At 34.2% G+C, this 20,136-nt stretch overlaps 1 protein-coding gene across 1 annotated transcript in view; it reads left to right on the top strand.

Annotated features, from left to right (window-relative positions):
• LOC131427848 (lachesin-like) overlaps nucleotides 1–20,136 on the top strand; it is a 230,169-nt gene that overhangs the window by 187,910 nt on the left and 22,123 nt on the right. Inside the window, exons 5-8 of the mRNA XM_058591392.1 lie at nucleotides 1,451–1,609; nucleotides 1,763–1,891; nucleotides 2,019–2,169; nucleotides 18,085–18,227. Coding sequence (XP_058447375.1) covers nucleotides 1,451–1,609; nucleotides 1,763–1,891; nucleotides 2,019–2,169; nucleotides 18,085–18,227 — 582 coding nt within the window. The remainder of the gene's footprint in view (nucleotides 1–1,450; nucleotides 1,610–1,762; nucleotides 1,892–2,018; nucleotides 2,170–18,084; nucleotides 18,228–20,136) is intronic.

The following is a 20,136-nucleotide window of genomic DNA, read 5'->3' as shown; positions in this document are numbered from 1 at the left end:
AAGTGTAGCTTTACGGTATTTAATTTACGTCCGTATTTCTGAAAGTCAAGTAATCTATAATTCCTTGTGCTTCTAATCATACCCCGTTTATCACAGTCTGAATTGCACTAGATATGATTGAAAATAGAATTGCTTTTAAAATCAGCAGACGGTAAGTCATTTTCAATCAAAACTACTATTTTTCGATTACAGTCCTTACCAATATAGCTCTATTCAGACTCACTGAAAACACGATTGTTGACTTAAGTAACATAAAATTGCAATCATTGCACTTTCCTGTCAAAAGTTCCGCTGCTTTCACCTGTACCTTATTACAAGTCCAGCTAAAAAAAACAATTCCATGCGGTGAATTATCGCACGGCATCACTCAAGCAAGTCTGTACGACTTCGCAATACCAAATTCAAATTAAACGTCATCTCCAAAACCGTCCCATTTGAATAATCACAACGGGCTTCGATGTCGTATTCACTGCTTCCTTTTAGCAGAGGAAACACCTTAAGATGGCAAAAGAAATCGGATTGGTTAAAACCTCGAAAAGGGAACGAATGTTTTTCCTTTCCTTACACCGTTCGGCCAAACCAGTTGAGGGTTGCGAATCGTACCATAACACCAAAAAAAAAACATAGAAAGTTTTCAATTTCGTCTTCCATATATATATATATTTTTTTTTGGCTGACAATTCACGAAGCGTGAACCAAGCAAAAAACGGACTTCTTGACGGTTTGCATTATTTATGAGTTCAATATTGAAAAATGAAAATGGTTCAATGAGGGCGATATGCTTATTACTCAATGCGAATTTATAAATTGGCACGTTGGATTGAGCCACTGGAGGATATCTTCTAAAGTCCTAATCACAAATGTGTGATTAGAATCATCATTACCTGACTTATGCAAAAGTTTGGCTCATAGCAAAAGTCGACATCATCTTAATTCACTGCAACTGCTGGGAAGTTCTATTATAACTTCAACACGACTCAGCTGAAGTTAGACAAAGACAGCAATAAGAAGAAAAAAGTTGGTCGTTCAATACAAATTTATTTTTCTTGATTTTGCAGCATTTTTCGTTTTTCCTTTTTATTCTACGTCGGTAGCGTCCAGTTTGTACCAGAACTTTTGATTTAAAATCGAATGTCTTCTTCAGCATTTTAAAATAAACGTCGGCACAGTGAGAGAATAATTAAAACTTTTATGCAGGTCACTGTTTGCAATGTTTAAATAATGATTCTTTTCAGGGATTTGTACAGAATAGATGTATTTACAATTGAATAATATTCTAAACGATAAATATGGATTTATTCAGAACATGTTACACTTTTGACCCTAGTTTCTCGAGAGTCATCCCACCGTGCAATCGACTTACGACGGCATTCAAGCTGCATCCAGCAAAACACGAAAAACACGAAACTCACACTCACTATTCTCCTATCCGTTCTGCTTGCAATTACAGTTCCGCCGAATATCGACGATTCGGTTTCCTCCAGCGACGTGATCGTCCGAGAAGGTGCCAACGTGACGCTCCGTTGCAAAGCCACCGGAAGTCCGCCACCGTCGATCAAGTGGAAACGGGACGACAACACGAAAATTGCCATCACCAAAAATAACAGCGGTAAGACAAGTTAATTGAAAGAAAATTAGTCGATTCGTTGTACCGGTAGTTTTCAGCAGTTACCAGTGGAACCAGGCGGATTTTTCATCGATGAATGAGAATTTCCGCACCGTCAAATAATTCGCTTGTCTATTTCCTATCTTCCTCCCGCAGTGCTCGAATGGGAAGGAGACATACTGACACTATCCCGCGTATCGCGCTTCGATATGGGGGCCTATTTGTGCATCGCTTCCAACGGAGTTCCCCCGAGTGTTTCCAAGAGGATCAAAGTCAGTGTCGATTGTGAGTATGAAGCAATGAGAATGATTAGCTTTCTATGTAAAATTGAAATTCAATATTACGTTTCTATGTCTGCTACCTGCCTGCCCACCTGCCCGTTATTGTTTCAACCGTTTTGTAACGTTCGTAGTTCCACCGATGCTTTGGATACCACACCAACTGGTCGGAATCCCCGTGGGCTACAACGTCACGCTGGAATGTAATATAGAAGCACACCCTACCTCACTAAACTACTGGACGCGGGAAAACGATCAGATGATTCACGATTCGCTTAAATACAAGTGAGTACAGCAACTGTAATTGTATGCCTAGTTTGTAGTTGTCTATACGAATCCGACAGCGAGCTGTTTACAGTGGAAATTACAATTTTACATTCTAGCTTCCTGGTACGTTAATGACTTACACTTTGCAGCTAGTACATTCATTTCATTTAGGAGAAGCCGAGATACAAATGTTGGAAATTAGGGAAAAATGATAATTCATGAAGAAGTTCAGACCAAAATATCAAGTTTAAATAGAATAATTTTACATCGAATAACTTTTCTAAAAGACGGGTGTCAGAAATATAAATGAAGGACGAGACTGACATGTTTCTTTCCACTTCCGAATATTTTCGTAATTCCCATACATAAAACATAAATTAAGTTTTTTCAAACATTTTAAACAAAGAGGAAAATACCTCACGCTTGCCTATCTTTTTCCTACTCGGACGACGGTTTATCAGTCTTGATTTTGAACTGTACGAGTGTGGAAGATAAACCATGGAAGGTAAACTGGACGTTTTGATAAGGACCTTCCACAATCAGCAGCAACAACAGACCTTCTACTTGGTGTAAAACATCAAACGCTCAGGTCGCGGTGCGCCTCTCGGACGTCGTGACGAGCAGTCGCCTTCTCAACCACCAGCGGCAACCAACAACATATCATCAGTAATCAATTCAGCTTTTGAATACTGGAGCTGGATTTGAGAACTGAATTTTGAATTGGATTCTGGAACAAAATTCTAAAACTGAATTCAGAACTTGGATTCTAATCCATCTGGATAGCACAATAATTTCAAGAGTAAAAATTTGTTTCAGAGTTATGTTCCAATTTACAGGTTCAGAAATTACAGCAATGATTATGAATACGACTTACTTTACCATGGGGCGCCTTTTCAAATTTACCCTCTGAGAGATGGATAAGGTTTTGATTGTGAATATCTCTTGTTGTATGTAACGAATTAACATATTTTTTGCTACATGCCATCGGATATATTATCACAGTTTTATAATAAAATTTTTAGTTGTGTGACATAATCTCAAATAATGCAAAATTAAACTTTTCTGAAATGTTTAGTATCAACGAGTATCAAAGAGGAAAACACATGAGGCGTGTTTGCCTTTCTCGTTTTTGAAAGTTCATAGCTCAGTGATCTGTGGAAGGATTTATGTAACCACTTATGTAAGCACCTAACTACCAATAGATTAAGAAAAATTTCAACTTGAACGCAACATCATTGAAGTGTTTCAATAGTAAACTATTGAAAAACCTGTCTGATTTGACCCATGTAAGCACCAGTCAATCAGAACGCGTTCTGAGGAAGAGAACAAAATGTATGTGCTGCATCGATATAAAAGCCGTATATTTCACTTTTTCTATCATTTTCTGAGCAACGGTTGTCGAAGTAACATCGGGTCGGTCACACGGCGAAACCACACCAGAAGCCTGTCTGTTGAAATCATCAGTGTACACGCCAAGAACCATCTCAGATCTAAACGCAGATCCTGCTTGTTCGTGACAATTCAAAGCACTTTTCAGAGCCACAGATCATCATTAAGAATTAATTAAATTCTCTCTATTTCCTAACAAAAGCATCAGATTCATCAAAATGGAAGTTGAAAAAGTTTGCGCCGTCACCAACACATTCAATTACGACGGTAACGCTTTATCGCAATGAGAAAATGAAAGTATTAATGTAGAACACATCTTTATACTAGTATGGGTGTCGTTTCGAAATATGCCGTGCGAAACAGGGTTAACAGGGAAACAGTTAATCTGTATTTTAATTCTTCTGAAAAATACAGACTTAAATGTTGCGAGAGCAAAGAATTTCTTAACACCCCTAAATATCCACATATGTTTAAAAAGAGTTTGGAGTTAGCGGGATTCAAAATCTGGTTTTGATTGGAAGCCGACATGGTATGTTTATGCCAAATTTTTTTATCATATCTGGCATATATATTTATCTTGAACATACTCCTGATGTTATTTGTTTTTATAAAAGTTATAGTAATAATGAAAAAATAATAATAATACTAACAATCATAAGACATTATTGTTATTATCATTGTTGGTTTCATATATTTTGAGTTCGTGCCAGTTTTTGTGTGTCTCATTTCTCGGAAGGGCAATGTATGGAACACTTGTAGAACTAATTTGATACTAATATTCTGCTGAAGGAAGTATGTTGAAACGTTAAGGCGTTTAAGAGTTATGCAATGCTTTTGAGTTTTTTGAAGGTATTTTTAAAACTAATTTAAATAAGTTAAAAAAATAACACCCTCCCAATTTTCTCTTAAATTTTTACTTATATTATGACCTTTCAGGAACCGCATAGAATACATTTTTATCGATCTGGCATCTAATGAATATTGATATTTGAAGCTTGACTAGTTTTTGATGAAAAAATAATCATAACTTTTTACTGGTGGCTCATATGAAAAAGCTTGGTTCATATGAAAAAGCTTGGAAAAATTATGCGTAATGATTAGTACAACAACTCTTCTGAAGACAACTTTTCCGTAGAACGTTTCACAAAAAAGTTAGAACAAAAAAAGTAAATTATCAGGAGCCACCCTACTTTTATTCGGAAAATTTATGTAACTCGATCAAATGAAAAGCTAGAGAGGTGCTTTTTTCAGGAAAGTTGTTCAAAATAAAATTTACTACAACTTTATTGTACAACAAAATCATTTTTGAGTTCAATTAAGAAAGTTAGATTTGAGATTTCAATCTAAATGAGGACTACCCTAGTAACATTTCTCATCAGAAAGAGCGCCATTTGATTACAAACAACTTTTGTGAAGACACCAACTACAAAAAACTAATATTGAATAGTGAAAATATTTTTGTCACGCTAATTTCCCGTTTCGGACCATAGTGCATTGTTATTAGTATTATTTTCATAATAATGAAAATAATAATATTTATTACTTATATTATTATTATTATTACTATTATTATTATTATTATTATTATTATTATTATTATTATTATTGCGATTATTAAAATTACGATTGCATTACCAAGATCGTTGACACATTTCAGAACAGGCCATTGCTATTGTCTCTTACTGAAATTTTGTGAATAATCAGATATCTTCGAACTTTAGTTCTAAAAAAATCCAAATTTGTTGTACCTACCCTATATTAACAAATAAAAAAGACATTGTTTCATGTTTAAAATAAACAGTTTTAGAGTAGTAGCTGTTTAATGTAACTAACCTGTACTTTAGTGTAGGTGAATCGTTTCAAATTCTAGTAGTGAAGTAATGGAAAAGCTTGCACAATTCACACAATCGATCAACTAACTGATACTCAGAAGTGTGAAGAAAGCGTGCTAGTTTTTCATTTGTATTCACGACATCCAATTATGTCTCTGACATTACCCACCCGTCTTTTTTCAAGGTTTACCGGCCGAGTAGCTGAATTGCGCAAATCCTAAGCCTTATTTATGTATTCACGATATGCATTTTCAATTCCTCGTCAGACGAACAAGTCTATGTTGACGAATTGAGCACTGGTGTAGTCCAGAAATTGTTTTTTTATCCTTTCGCCATGTGCATATGCATTGCCAAAATATTTAAAGAAGACATTAAATGGAACATATACCTACTAAATATGACTGATGGCTTCTATGGCTTTTTCTTAACTTCAGAAGAACTTACCAACAAGCTATCATAGAGAAGTAAAAGTAACGAATGTCTGAGAAAATACGATACAATCTAAGAGAGAGAGCTACATTTAACATGCAACTAAACTACAAGTTTTGAACGATGTTGTCCAAGCCATTTGCGGCTTCATAAGGTAACAAAGAGGACTTGATTCGGTCATCATATGTTCAAAACTGCAAAAGAGATCAAATTGGATTAGTAGATCGATTATCTTCCATAGATCAAAGCTCAGTATTTGTTCTAGCATGAACAATGTCTGACAAGTTTGGCATATTCAGAATAAGAACAATATCCATTTTATTGTTCCTTTTTTGTGTATTGTTGCCTCTTTTTGTCATTCAATCTGTCTCAAGGTTGTGCCAATGCCTAGGGTGGTTCAGAAATTAGAGCTATGACTCTGAAACAGCATCCTAATTCTGGATTCTCGAACTGGTTCCTTGACTAGATTATGAAACTGAATGAAGTTGCTTGATTTATATTTGCTATTCAAATCCAGAACTCAGATTTAGGATTTCAACTTTAGTATTGTGGAATAAAATTCAGAATATGATTTTTAGATCTGAACTCCGAACCTGAATTTTGTGAAATGACTTCTGAGCTAGAGCTTCGGAGCTTTAATTCTGGAATAAGCCTTTGGAACTGAATTCAGTATCATTTAAAGATGAGGATTTCCAGCACAGAGCTCAGTTCTAGAACTTTTGTATTCTGAAAATGAGTTCAGTTTTATAATTATTGAACCAAATCCATGAACTGCATTCTGAGCCTGTTTCGTAATTCGAATGAGAATACTAGAAGCATGACAGTTTTATTCGTATTCACGTTCTCGAGTAAAGGCTCTGACATTAACTACCCATCTTTTTTGTAGATCTGCATATTCACTGGAGGGAAGCTTTGCGTTTAATGGTTCATAAAAGAATCGATTTGAGAAATTTATTCGACGTTTACAACTGTTTGTTTTTTGCCACCATTTATTTATCTACACCATAACTTGAATCAAATAACCAAATTCGGAACCTTGGAATGGATTTGAATTCAGTGAAACTAGATCTGAAACTGAACTCATTCGCAGAATTCTGAATTTCTAGAACTGAATTTTTACCGTGAATTCCGAACCTGAATCAAGGAACTAAATTCAGTCCCAGAACATAAGTTGCGAGTTCAAGTCCAGCATACGAGTTCTGAATTTTGAACTTGAATCTAAAGAACAAAACAACAAAACTGGAATTAAGTTATGGTTCACAAGTCAGTCACAAAATTCTGACTCGAAGCTCAGATCTACAATTTTGTTCCCAAATTTAGATCTAGATATCATATTTTGAATTTTGTTTCAGAAATTGAATTCCAGACTCAGGATTCTGGAGGCGAATTCCGAACATAAATTAAGGCGCTGAATTCAGTTCCAAAATGTAGTCGACAAACCAGGGCTGACATTATGCATCTCGAATAGATTTTTTCGAAACCATTGCTGAGAAAATCATGATCAGGAAAAACTCATTTCAATATCACTCGTGAAAAAATCTATTCAAGAGATTTGCTAAAAAAACACAGTTATTGAAAAAATCACTTCCAAGATTCTCGTTCATGAAACAAACACCAACAAAACTCAGAACCTCAAAATTTACAAGCGATTTTTTTTGTGTCAGCGAAACGTAATGACGAATTTTCAACCACAGAAATTTCGCTAAAGAGATTATCGAAATGGAGCAGAGCCTCCGATACTATTTTGAAACAGATTTTCCGTTACGCTTCAGTTCGATACGGAGGTGATTCGTACAAGATTTAATTATTATATTTTCAGCAATAATAAAATCTCTACTGAATAAATTTGCAGCTACGTAATAATGACTACAATATTTTCGATGCATGTGGGGTGGTCAATATGAACAACAATATAGCGCCGAAATGAAATGAAACGCTATTTATCATGAATTTTATTCATAGAAGTAACAGGATCGAAGCATTGTCAGCATGTCTGAAACACTAAAACGCTGCGCCTGGAGCGTTTAAATTATCGAAGCAATAATCTGCGCTCCTGTTACTTCTGCGTACGATATTCAAGTTTAATCGGGTAATATTTTTAATCAGCAGCATGACATGCTTTGTCATAGGTTTTTTTAATATTCTTTAATTTCATAATTTCGATCATTTTATTGATGATATTACTCCACCACCACGGTATTTAAGTATATCTCGATTATATCACCACTTATCAATCACCCTACGCGAACTGAACATTTTCAGAAAGTTTCAATTTTTATTCATTGCCGAATTTATTCAGCGTGTATTCTGCAAAGGGATAAGATATAACGACTATGAACATTCATTTCCTAAAATCTTCTGTTCGAGAATCATATCAGATATACTCAATGTGCGAACTTTTTCTTAATTATCATCCATAACTGATTTTCTGTCATGTGGAATCAGTTTCAGTGAGAATCACGTTTGAAAAAATCAGCACTGAATTTTCCTGCAGTGAGTTTTATAATCGATGATTTTTTTGTTTGAAAATCACTTCTGAAAAATTTCGATTTTCGAAATTTAGATTTTTTTTCAACACTTCTCGAAACGATTAACGATTTGTGTTTTAGTCTTGTTAAGACGTAGGGCCATCTTAAGCTAATTTTTAATTTGATCAGTATCTAACGGAGAAAACAGATTGAAAAACCGCGAAAGTGTTACCGCAGAGACGGGACTCGAACCCGTAGCTAACTCCTAACCAGGGAAGTTTATTTTGCCAATTAAACTACCCTGCATATGAAAACGCATAAACAGAAAGCCCAATGATGGCACTTGGTCACCACGGAATTCACTATATCTATGGAATCAATTTTTTTCAATATTTTTAATATAAAGTTTTACTAATGTTATGAAAACTGCAATTTACAATACTTATTTGTAGGACCTGTCATTTTTTTACTACAGCCATTAAACGAAAATTGATTAGCTCTTGAAAATGCTCAAAGACTCCAAAAAGACCGCTATTTTTAGCAACACCCTTGCTTGATTAAAATAGCTACTACTACTAAAACCGCTAGAAATACCACAATGGCTTCTTCAGCAAAGCTACTGAATGAAAGTTGTTCTATAATTTTGCATAAACAAGCAAACCTATCTATCCCAATATGTTCGGGAAATAATTTTCAGATCACCCTAATAATAATAGCTAACCCAATACCGTCTAAAAAGAAAGTTCCTTCGACACGGATCTTTTTCCCTAAAGACTTCGCAGCTCTAAAGTATAAGGATAGGCCACAAATATTTTTGTTCCCCAACATTGTGGATCTGGCCCACTGTGCAGTTAAATGTGCGTTTCGTTTAAATTTAGTCGAAATGGTTCACGATCCTAGAATTTTTAATCATAGTGTATTAAAATGAAAATACATTTTTATCCCCAAATTATAACTCATTTTGCTCATTCGATGAATCGGAATTTTGCCCGTGTATTCTCTCGCCAATAGTGACTTCAACTCTGCTTATATAAACTAAGGAATTAGACTAAGATAAAGTTCAATACCATTTGAACAACATAAAAAACTATTCCATATAAAATTAAAACAATGTTCTGGAACGTTTCACGTTTTGGTGCCAAAATGAAGCGTGCATTGTTAAATAGGAAAAAAAAAATTAAGAGGCTTACATTAAAGGGTGAAACCGGGTATGCATATAAAAACTGCCTCCACACAGAAATCAAATTGATATGAGCTTCTTAAAAGGGTTTGTATTGGAGATGTTTTTTCTCAAAATTTTAACCATTTAACTGCTACATATGTGGAGTTAGTGTGGTTCTTCTGATATTTATTTCATTTGAATTTTTCAAAAACGTCTTCAGCAAAAAATTGAAAAAAATCAGGAACCTTTTTTTCAATTGTGGTAAATCTTTCTGATTTTTAAAAAATTTTGAGCTTTTTTTACATGAAATATCTCGTAAAAAAAGCTCAAAATTTTTGAATTTTTTATTCGCACTTACAATTTTTGTACCACTCTAGGTTTGACCTAAAAAAATCATCTTTTAGTACATTACACTGTATTATTTTAAGATTTGAAAAAAATTGTGGACGGGTTAAATAGATACATCAATCAAAAAATCATGCGTCTGCATCAAATCATCATCAGATGGAGACGCACGGTATTTAGTTCGAAAATCATATATCACACGCCCTTAGAACTAAATACTATTCGTCTCCATCTGATGATAACTTGATGGAAACGCATGGTTCTTCAATTGATTTATTTTTTTAGAAGTCTGATATAATATCCGTCCATTTTTTTTCTGTGAGCAGTATAGCGTAATGTACTCATAAATGTTTTTATTTTATGTAAAATCTAGGTAACAGAGGTACCGAGGTACCAAAAAATTGTGCGAAAATTTTGATCATTTTGATGTGAAACACAACTTTATTATCTATATAGGGGTGCAAATCAGAAACTAAAAGAATAATACAACTCAGTCTATTTTGTGTCAATTATAAATATTAATTCATCATTTGATTGGAAATATTTCTAAGTTTCGATTTAAATGTATCAAGCCACGTATTTTCAATTATAAATGATTGAAATTTTGATTAGTAGCGAGCAGTTTCCTATTTTGTCCGCTAAAAATCTCCGGCATATCGGATTTCCCTGCCATAGACGACGGTTTTGAAGGAGTAAGCGATATATCAAACAAAAAGCATCGCTCTGATTGGTCAATCAATGCAAAAGCGAAGCTGTTGGAAGCATGCGAATCTATAAATAGAAGCGAAGTTATAGCAAACGTTTCAGTCCTATGCGTAGCATGCTAGAGGTAGGTTGTTGCAAGACGAAAAGTGCCATCAAACGATTTGAAGCTTTGATTGGTATGCTCTGACAATGGGAAAAAGTTCAACCGATATCGCAGAATGGTAGAGAAACTTAACGCTTAAAAAATTATTGCTTGCATACAAAACTTGAACGCCAGCTTGGCGAAGAGAAGTTTAAATATCGAAATCCGTTCCGCAAGTATGTACAAAGATATAATTGCATACATTTGGGATATTGGGGTAATTTCATCGGCTAAAAACAAATACAAATCAAGACAAACAATGTTCGGTGTTGGTTCCTTATCAAGATCAATCTAAGCAGACTCTCGTGCAATTGCGGATTCAAAAGTGTGACGATTAATTGAACTGTTTGATTATAGATCATTAGAAATTGTTGTTGCCTTGTTCCACATGAATGGCTCGAACAGCCCCATAGGGCTGATCCTTATAGTTTTTTGTACATGAAATACATTTTAAAATATTCTGAAAAAATCGGAAAAGTTTCCCATAATGCTTAAAATATTACTGATTGTATTCAATTTTTTACTCAAGAGGTTTATGATAAATTTAAATAAAATGAAAATCAGAAGAACCTCCCTAAGTCCACAAATATGGCAGTTAAAGGATTAACATTTTGGGAATATCAACTCCAATACAAGTCTTTCCAAACAGCAGTTTTATGTGCATATTCGGTTACACCCTTCAGCCTGCAAGTGTGTATATGTTTTGATATTTGATTTATCTCTAGTTAGCATTACTGAGTTCATCGACTTGAGTGCCACATGCACTCGCTAGGCTTAACCGCATTGAAATACAATGAAAAATATGCTCCGTGCATAATCGTGTTAAGTCTGAAACATGTACAATGCAGTTTATTCCAAGTGAATAAGATTGCGCTAGTCTTATTGCACGACAAGCAGAAACGAAAACCGATTACCTCCCAATAGGGAGAAAAACAACAGTTGAACTAGTTGCGATATATCGAAACAGCCAAACACAAACAAAGAGAGACATTAAAGATTTTGGAGAGTATGTAATCTGTTTGTGAACGTAAAATGACTAGGATTGCGAATGAAATATGTGTGACGATTGACACTTTTTATATGACCCTTGATTTAAGGTACTAGGATCTGAAAAGAGTTGTTCCGAATGAAGATATTGATACCATATCTTTCAATTAATGTTGAAAATGTGAAAATATTTTAATTTCATAGAATTCCAAAATCAATAAATATTTAGTGCTTCATTTATTGATTTACTTGCATGTGATAAATCGGCAATAAAAAAAAGTAGTGCCAATAGTAAAAAGTTATTTCTATTTCGAAGTATACTTTAAAATATTGATACTCTATTGGAAGTTTGTTGTGAACCAATAAATAGCACCGTTATATTCATAATTAGTACGGCTTAGAGGTAATCGAAGAAACCAATAGTTTCGAAAACATTTAGCTCAAACAAGCAAAGTAAAAGTATTTGCTATTTATAATAAGTGATTGTTTTCAATTTAATTGAAGTGACTGATGTTTGAACGTGTTAATTAGAGCACGTCAATCAGCTTGATAAGTGTAGGTCAATGATTATTTCTTTCAATATTGTTTCAAATCTCAACATATGGGTTTTTTGAAATGGATTTGACGGAAGGTTTTCAAGTCACTGTTAAACTCAAATTGGCGACTACCACTTTACCGAGACTAAGACAAATTCTTGCAACTCTAAAATTACAGACGAATTTATTTTTCGGTATACGCTTGCTCTCAGAATATTATTCTAACAACAACAGTCATTTCAAATATGCAAGAATGCATTCAGATATATTCATACAAAATGTAACGTTGAGGTTAGTGGATGTTGTCAATTCTCTGTCAGCCGAAGGGTAAAATACAATTGAAATGAAATGAATATGCCTCAGGATCAATATTATTATAAATACTTCTTGAACGCACCTTGTGACGATACTTAGTAACTGAAGGTTATAGCTTTAGAGTCCTCGATATTGTTATACAGTTATTTATATATTTATTAAATTTAAATTTATTGATTTGAGAGTTTGAAAATTGCATATTTAATGTGATCATGATGACATACAAAACCTTAAAATATTTTGTAGTGATTAGCAATAGCAATAATCCCAAATTTTTAGATGCTGTTCCTAATAAGTATGGATATTTAATGGCTAAGCTATGTTCGTGCGGCTTATGTTGATCTGTTAGGGGGTATAACAACTCTATATAAACTATAATTTTTCATCGCATTTTCAACAAAATCTTCAACTTTTACAGATCACAGATATTACAATATTTTTTTAAATTAATTTAGTTTTTTCATGTCCTGAACCTTTGAAACATCGAGGAAAAAATCATAATACAATAAAACATCATTGAATCTAAATCCGTTAAAAATTTGTAATTAATTTAAAACTTACGACGTATGACTTGCGGCATGATGTTTCCATACGCGCCGATAGCTGCGAAGAATGCATTTATTAACGTAGATTGGAAAATCCCATGAGCGGTTGTTTTCAAAAATTGTTTAAAAAAAATAAAAAAAAATGTTATCAAGCTTGAATAAAATCAAATACTTTCTTTGGGTAGAAACCATCATAACCTTTTTGATTTGTAAATAGTTAGGTCAAGTTATTATATATTATAGATTATAAATTATTATTATATGTTAGAGCCCACTATACAAAATTGAACAAAGCACGCTATTTGCTAGGCGGTGGTGTTTTTTCTTCCGTGCCAGCACATACCGATACGTACCGGTTTTGCATGGCCATTTTGTATGACGGTTTGAAAGTTTTGACACTAATCGTCCTATAATTTCTGAACCGGAAGTCGGATCTGGATGAAATTGCGCTTCATATTTTGAGACAATGAGAGTTTTAATTTGAAACCAGATTTGTGAATTTGCTGAGAAATCAAAATGATTTCCGTTTTTGGTGAAGTTTCTTATCTATTATCGGTGCTTTCGGAAGCGGAAACCGGGTACTAATAGTCTCAAAGTAGGTTTATATATCCTCTAACTAAAAAGGAATTTACCAGTAAGATTTATGAAAATTTGCATCTCATTTCACCATCACTTGTATGCGTATTTCACTCATGAAAAAAAAGAATTTTTCACTTATCACGCTATAATTCCGAAACTGGAAATTGGATCTGGATAAACTTTTCGGGGACTTTTTGAAAAATTTCATGACCTTTTATTTACAGCTTTGTTTGTAAATATCGGTGCATCTCTTCGATGCATATTACCCTGTAATTCCGGTACCGGAAGCCGGATCGGGATAAAATTCAATAGCAGTCTATGGAACCATAAGACATTTCATTTGAATATGAGTTTGTCAAAATTGGTTAAGTCATCTCTGAGCGAATCGAGTGACATTATTTGTCACATACACACAGACATACACACACATGAAATATGTATATTTGTTACAAAAAAATCTTCAAAATTGATACAAAAGCTCATTTTACTATAACTTTTAGAAATTTTTTTAGAATGTTACTTTTGAAAAAAAAAATTTTAATGATGAAATAGAATTAAATATCAACTTTTCAACAAATATTGACATTGACATTTTTGCTGGTAGATTTTACGAATTTTGACCCACTGACATTTGAAAAATCAATTTTTTATGGAAGGGTGTAGCCGGGTTTTCATATAAAAACTGCCCCCAAACGGAAAAAATTGATATACGCTGTTTGAAAGGTTTTATATTGGAGATGATTTTCCCAAAATTTTAACCCTTTAACTGCCATATTGGTGAAGTTAGGGTGGTTCTTCTGATTTTCATTTTATTGAAATTTTTCAAAAACCTTTTGCAAAAAAATTGAAAAAAGCAGGAATGTTTCAGGAACTATGGGAAATCTTTCTAATATTTTTCAGAATTTTTCAAAATGTATTTTATGTGAAAAAAATGTTCTAAATTTCCGATTTTTTTTAATAGCACTTACAATTTTGTTACCACTTTAGATTTTACAACATCAAAAATAAATCATTTATGAGTACATTACGTTGTAATTTTTCCAGATTTTTTAAAAATATGGACGGGTATAAAAAATAAATAATTCGAAAAACCATGCGTCTCCATCAAATTGTCATCATCCGATGAAGACGCATAGTATTTAATTCTAAAATCATATATCAAATGCCCTTAGAACTAAATACCATGCGTTTCCATCTACAACTAAAGTTTAGGGCTTGAGTATTGAATTAATTAATAATGATAAAAGAATTTTATTAGTTTTATTCCTTATGTTATTTACACACGCCCGCACGCCTAGCTCGATTTACCAAACAATGATATAGGGAATGCATTAGTGAACATATGTTCCAGCGGGCGGTTGTAATTCGTTTCTAACTTCAACATCTTGCGGGTTAGTCTGGAGGTTTCGAGGTTAGCTATTAGTAGTCCTAAGCAATACTGTGAACCAGATAGAAATCAGCTTGCAGCAAGTCCCGAAGACCCCAAAAGAAGGTATTAATTCGTATCATCGATTTTTTATACAAACAATATGTTCTTTTAAACTTAATATTTTCAGTTTTTTGCTATTTGCTGAAGAGGACCCTTTCATTAAAGAGTTTCAGAAAATCGTATTATTTTATTGCTCTAATCGAAATATGTATTAACCACGAATGAATGAGAAACTGAGCTATGTATAAAAATCGAACTTCATAGGCTTTCGCAAATATAGTTCATCGAATTTACTTGCACTTAGTGGTCTTTTTATGGTGTTTCATGGAGTTCTTTTCTCACGTATCAGTTCGAGCCCGTTTAATATGTATCTAGAAGTCGTCTCCATACAGCTCAGACTATGACCACTCTTTGCCTCCATTTGATCGATCCACCTTGCTCGCTATGCTTCTCTTTTTCTTGAGCCACATTCCAGAATCAGTTTTAAATGTTTGCCGTCTGTTATCCTGACGATATGCCTTGCCGATCGTAGCTGTCCAATTTCAGCTGTACGTTTGGTAGGTGGATCTCCAAGCATCTTTTGAAAACCGTGGTTTATACGCCGTTGATTAATTTCTTATGGTGACGTATTACTTTTCTTGTATCCTTATCCGCGGTCATAAATGAATAAATACAAAAATTCATGAACCACCACGATATCGTCGCTACGCACCATTATTCGAATGGAAAGGTGTTATATTTTAAAGCCTTTCACTCTCATACATTTTGTTTCGACGGATTTACTGTCAGTTCGATCCCAGTTTTATTAATCCGTCTTTATGAAATTAAGCCGTTTGACTTTAGCTGTCTTGTTGAGCAATTTAGGGTAACTCATACCATGAGATACAGAACGTCGACGAACAGTTTACCTTAAAACTGATAGTTTTTTAGATTTCGCTTGGTTTCGAGTTTTCCTTGAAATTTAGAATTTTTATTAAATATAGTTATTATTTGATTCGAATAAAATAAATGTAAAATGACTTATCTGTTCATAAATAAAAACTTTAAACTGTATATTAAAACCTAAATATTTGTCAATTCATTAGTTCTGATTCATGTTTTTCTCACTGGTCCTTCCATATGAAAATTCTTTCTTAAGCCCTGAACTCAAGTTGTAGATGGAAACGCATGGTAATTAGTTATAAGGGCATGCAATCTATAATTGAAGAGCTAAATACCATGCGTCTCCATCGGATGTTGACAATTTGATGGGGACGCATGGTTTGCCGAATCATTTATTTTTTGATATCATACCCGTCCACATTTTTTAAAAATCTGTAAAAATTTCAGCGTAATGTACTCATAAATGATTTATTTTCGATGTAAAATCGAAAGTGGTACCAAAATTATAAGTGCGATTAAAAAAATTTTAAAATTTTGAACATTTTTGTCGTGAATACGACTTACTTTACTAAGGGGTGCCTTTTCAAAATTAGCCATATGGAAGAATTGGCAGAACTTAATCGTGAATATCTCGACTTGTATTAATGGTAGCAACATAATTCTTTCACCACTTTATCAAAAATATGATCAGGAATTTTGAATTTTGAATATTTTGAACAGTGTACGATAACCACCAACAACTCAAAAATTAAGTTTTCTTAAAATTTGAAAACAACGCGGAAAACTCTTTACTTTCGCTTGGGTTTTTCGCGCAAGGACGACGATTTTGAGGTAGTCAGGCACATATCTTCAACTGAATGCTTATAAAAGGGGAACCGTGGTCGAAAATCGATCACTTCTTCTTGTGCGTTGGATGGAAGCGGACGTCGTGGGAATTATTTAATCAACCAGCAGCTTCGGAGAATGCACCTTCTGCGTGGTTAAAACCTCAAACGCTCAGGTCGCAACTCTCATTCGCTTGCTGGCCATCAGGTCGCAACTCTTTTTTCACTGAAATATTTAAATCCGAAACGAAATGATTGACATCAAAATTCTGTATAGTTCTATTTAGAACAATAATTGTATACCCAAAGAATTAAGCGAAATTTTCTTCACTATACTTTATACGGCCCATTTTTCAACCACTTGTAGTTTGTAGTAGAAATTTCTTCTAATTTGCTATATAAAATGCATAGCACCGACTTAGAAGCCATTAATGAAAGGTTCCTTTCAGAATCACCATTATTTTATCATAAAGAACTATATTTGATATTTCGTAATATTTAATTGTGTGTCAGAATGTTTAATGTAACTAATCTGTACTTTAGTTTAGGAGTATCGTTTCAAATTCTAGTTGTCGATCAACTAATTGATATTCGAAAGTATAATGATAGAGTATCAGTTTTATTCGTATTCACGACATCCAGTTATGTCTCTGACATTACACACCCGTACTTTTTTTTCACATGAAATGCATTTTGAAAAATTCTGAAAAAATCAGAAATATTTCTCATAATTCCTAAAATATTCCTGATTTTTTCAATTATTTTTCTAAAGGGGTTTTTGTAAAATTTCAATAGAATGAAAATCAGAAGAACCACCCTAACTCCACCAATATGGCAGTTGAAGGGATTAAATTTTGGGAAAAACATCTCCAATATAAATCCTTTCAAACAGCATATATCAAGTTTTTTTGTTTGGAAGCAGTTTTTACTTCGAAAATTTCACAGATATCATGCACTTTTAATATTCACTGTTGTAATAAAAGCCTCTTTACATCATTTGTCCTCGGTGAAACACCTAATGGCTATAACCAAAATAAACCTTATAATCAATCAATCAACCAATTTTTACATCTTCATTTTGATAAACACTTTATTTTGTTTTTCGTTTTGCGATACAAATACAATACTTAATCTTTTTCGAACACTCGAAAACGATTAAGAATTGTGCTTCAAGTTGATTCTAGAAACATTACACCACCGTCTAAATAATTTCTCGATACAACTAGACGTGTTACAATGCATTAGTAGAAACAAACAATTACTAAATTCTATTTGAATTTACAACTATTTTGTTGAGAATTAGCATAAGAGCCGATTCCATTTCCAGCTCCAACTGAATCTAATCGTTGTGTCATTCTCCCCAGGACTGAATCAGTATCCGGGACACCATCATACAAAGCGGTAATGCGATTGTACATCATCGAGGTGCAGCACAGTGACTACGGGATCTACAAGTGCATCGCCAAGAATCCACGTGGCGAGACCGACGGGACAATCAGATTATACTGTAAGTAAACAAGCCAGTTTTGTCAGTTTGTTCGTGGTGTGAATTTATTTGTGCCCGGTAGAAATGATGGTACGATGCGGCACAATGGGAGTGCTTAATCCGGATAGTGACGAGTGCGATGCAGTTGAGTGAATCAGAGGCTATCGACGGTAAACAACACTTCACCAGACAGAGTTCGATGAAACGATGAACAATTCAGGGCGCGCAAAAGCTTGAACGGTATTTTCGCGCCATTTGGTGACACTAATCAATTCTAAGTAATCATAATAAACACACACAAATGCGTAAATCAGATAACGTACCGTGCGCCTCCTTGAACACAATATTTATGAGAACGCATCGTGTTTTGTTAAAACAACGACATACACGGATAAAAATATTTTGTGAACTTACATAAATGTTCATGCACATATTTGGTGCAGGCAATTGAATTGAATGCTATTTACATGTCGTGTGAATTTCATTATTTTTTTCTGTGTAGCCGTTCAAGCTCTAATAGAGTTATCATTCAATTGTTAATCCAAGGAGGCGTCCATGTGGCGCTAACATTTTGGTCGAATATTCAGAGTACAGATTTACTTTGGGCTGGGAAACCTGGAAGTGTTTGTTGTGTGCTTTATGTAAACATTGGAGCGATCCTTCGTCGTTCGATGGCGATTAACATTAGCTTCGAATGGATAGGTGATAATTTTCATCTCATCGCTCAACAACCATTGAAACTAAGCTCGTAATACTCTGGGATCCGATTTCAAGCTATCATCTACGAATAAAGCAGAAACTATCCGACAAATATACTCATCCGGTACTGTCAATTCAATGATCATCAACCTCGAATAGAAATGTTCCAACAGTGTATCAGTAAATCTGATTCAATCCGAACACAAAGTGGGTACGTGTGAATAAAATCAAGACCCAACAGTACGGCAGCAGGATCCGGTCGTGCTTGATGTGACATTTTCCGAGCAGCAGAAGACGTGTGGCTTGCCAGCATGACACCCGACTCCTGGCCCGGCTGGGTATCGCCTGCTGGAGCTAGAGCGTCGAATGCTTTCCTTCTACTTAGAGCGGCACCAGACAGAGGGACATTTATGTGCTTAAATTGTGCTGCTTCCCGAGCATGTAACACTTGACACCTCCTGTCCTGTTCCGCGTGGCAAAATTATGTCAGAAGCATCGTCTTTATGCCCGCGTGCACACATTGTCTGTTGCTGATCGCTGACTTGAAGGAAAAGATTTTATGGTTGCCACCGATTGTAGCCAAATGGAACAATCATACGTTTTTACATAAACGTTACCACTTGAGATAAACTTTTCGGAAGCAACAGGTGAGTTGTGTTTGCTGTTCCGACAAAGTTGGCGTGATGGGATGGAAATTAATCACTTTTTTGCAGAAAATGAAGATGTAACCTTTCATGTTCTGTAGCCTTTATCCGCGTCGTTGTTATATCTTATCTATTACATCAAAGTTTTGTTATGATTTTTTAAATGAAGCGAAAATTGGTAATTTTGTGATAAAAGTTTTTTCAAACCTAATCGAAATTCAGAATCAGAGGTCGCATTTTAATTTTTTTTAACGATCAGGCAATTTTCACACTATATTATCATTCGATTAGAGCGACGACACGAGCTTCTGCTGATTTTTTAGTCTAGAGCAATTCCTCGTACAATCGAAGATCGATTTGTTCCTTTATTTTTTTTATTTGGCTCAAATTTGGCATATGCATTCAAAAGAGACAATTTGCATCATAAGTTTGCCATTTTTACTCTGGCCTTACTCTTAAGAAGGCACTAAGCAAAAATCTCTTGAATATTTTTAATAATATATGTTTCAGAAACGGTGGGCTCGATTGATATGGTGTCTTCTACAATTTTTTGACAATTATAAGAACTATGTAAAAATTTTAGCACA

This window comes from Malaya genurostris, chromosome 2 (genome assembly GCF_030247185.1).
Source record: "Malaya genurostris strain Urasoe2022 chromosome 2, Malgen_1.1, whole genome shotgun sequence".
Taxonomy (NCBI): Eukaryota; Metazoa; Arthropoda; class Insecta; order Diptera; family Culicidae; genus Malaya; species Malaya genurostris.
This window is presented reverse-complemented; position numbering and strand designations above follow the sequence as displayed.